Raw genomic sequence first — 923 nt, 5'->3', positions numbered from 1 at the left:
AGATGACTTGAGACCATATTGCTTCCTTACATTGTTCCGCTTTTACCTAGTCTGGGGAATGCCCAGAAAGAGGGATATCCTCAGATATGGCAGCAGCAATGTTTCTACTCAGCGCGTCGGCAACGACATTTTGTCAGCCCGGTAAATATCTGACCTCAGGGTCAAACTCCATTACCTTGCTGAACCAACGCGTGACCTTACTGTGCAAGTTCTTCCCCTTATACAAGTCACGTATGGGTGCATGGTCAGTTAAAACAATTATCCGGTAGCTGAAGATGATATTCCGGAAATGTCCTAACGCCCACATTACTGCTAATGTCTCCAAATGTGTCGCCAAATAATTCTTTTCTGGGGGTCTTAGTGCCCTACTGGCATACGCAATGGTGTGCGTTTTGCTTTCCTCATCATTATGCTGTAACACCACTCCCAGCCCCGAACCTGAGGCATCCGTGCACAGGTAAAAAGGTTAGTATAATCAGGAAATGCTAACACGGGTGCCTCAATCATGGCTTTCTTGAGGTCGTTGAAGCTTTTCTCTTCCGATGGTCCCCAATTCCACGCAGCATCCTTCTTAAGTAGTGTCGTCAATGGTGATGCGATAGCAGCATATTTGTGCACAAAGCTCCTGTAGAAGCCAGTGAGCCCTAGAAATGAGTAAATGTCATCCTTGGACTTGGGTGTAGAGAAATTTACCATGGCTGTAACCTTATCCGGAAGAGCCTTGATGCCATCGCCATCAACTAAGTCCCCTAGAAATCTAACACTTGACTTCAGGAATTCGCACTTCAATAGCTTGATTTTCAGACCCGCGGATCTTAAGGTTTCCATCACTCGTTTTAACTTACTAAAATGAGTGTCCATGTCTTTGCTCACAATTATTAAGTCATCTAGATACGCCAGGACATCCTGCCCAATCATGTCAC

General features: G+C 45.4%; 1 protein-coding gene across 1 annotated transcript; it reads right to left on the bottom strand.

Moving 5' to 3' along the window:
• Positions 1-357: 357 nt before the first annotated feature.
• Positions 358-696, bottom strand: LOC145390335 (uncharacterized). The gene has a single exon (XM_080265295.1). It carries the CDS (start codon positions 694-696, stop codon positions 358-360), a length of 339 nt encoding a protein of 112 aa, XP_080121421.1.
• Positions 697-923: the final 227 nt, after the last annotated feature.

The sequence above is a fragment of the Coenobita brevimanus genome, chromosome 14, assembly GCF_032717465.1.
Source record: "Coenobita brevimanus isolate Jiangsu-jjx chromosome 14, ASM3271746v2, whole genome shotgun sequence".
Taxonomy (NCBI): domain Eukaryota; kingdom Metazoa; phylum Arthropoda; class Malacostraca; order Decapoda; family Coenobitidae; genus Coenobita; species Coenobita brevimanus.
Note: the sequence above shows the minus strand (reverse complement) of the source record. Positions and strands in the feature narration are given on the sequence as shown.

What these genes read in the sequence shown, in the direction of transcription:
- LOC145390335 (XM_080265295.1), bottom strand. Translation starts at nt 696, where the DNA reads ATGGTAAATTTCTCTACACCCAAGTCCAAGGATGACATTTACTCATTT.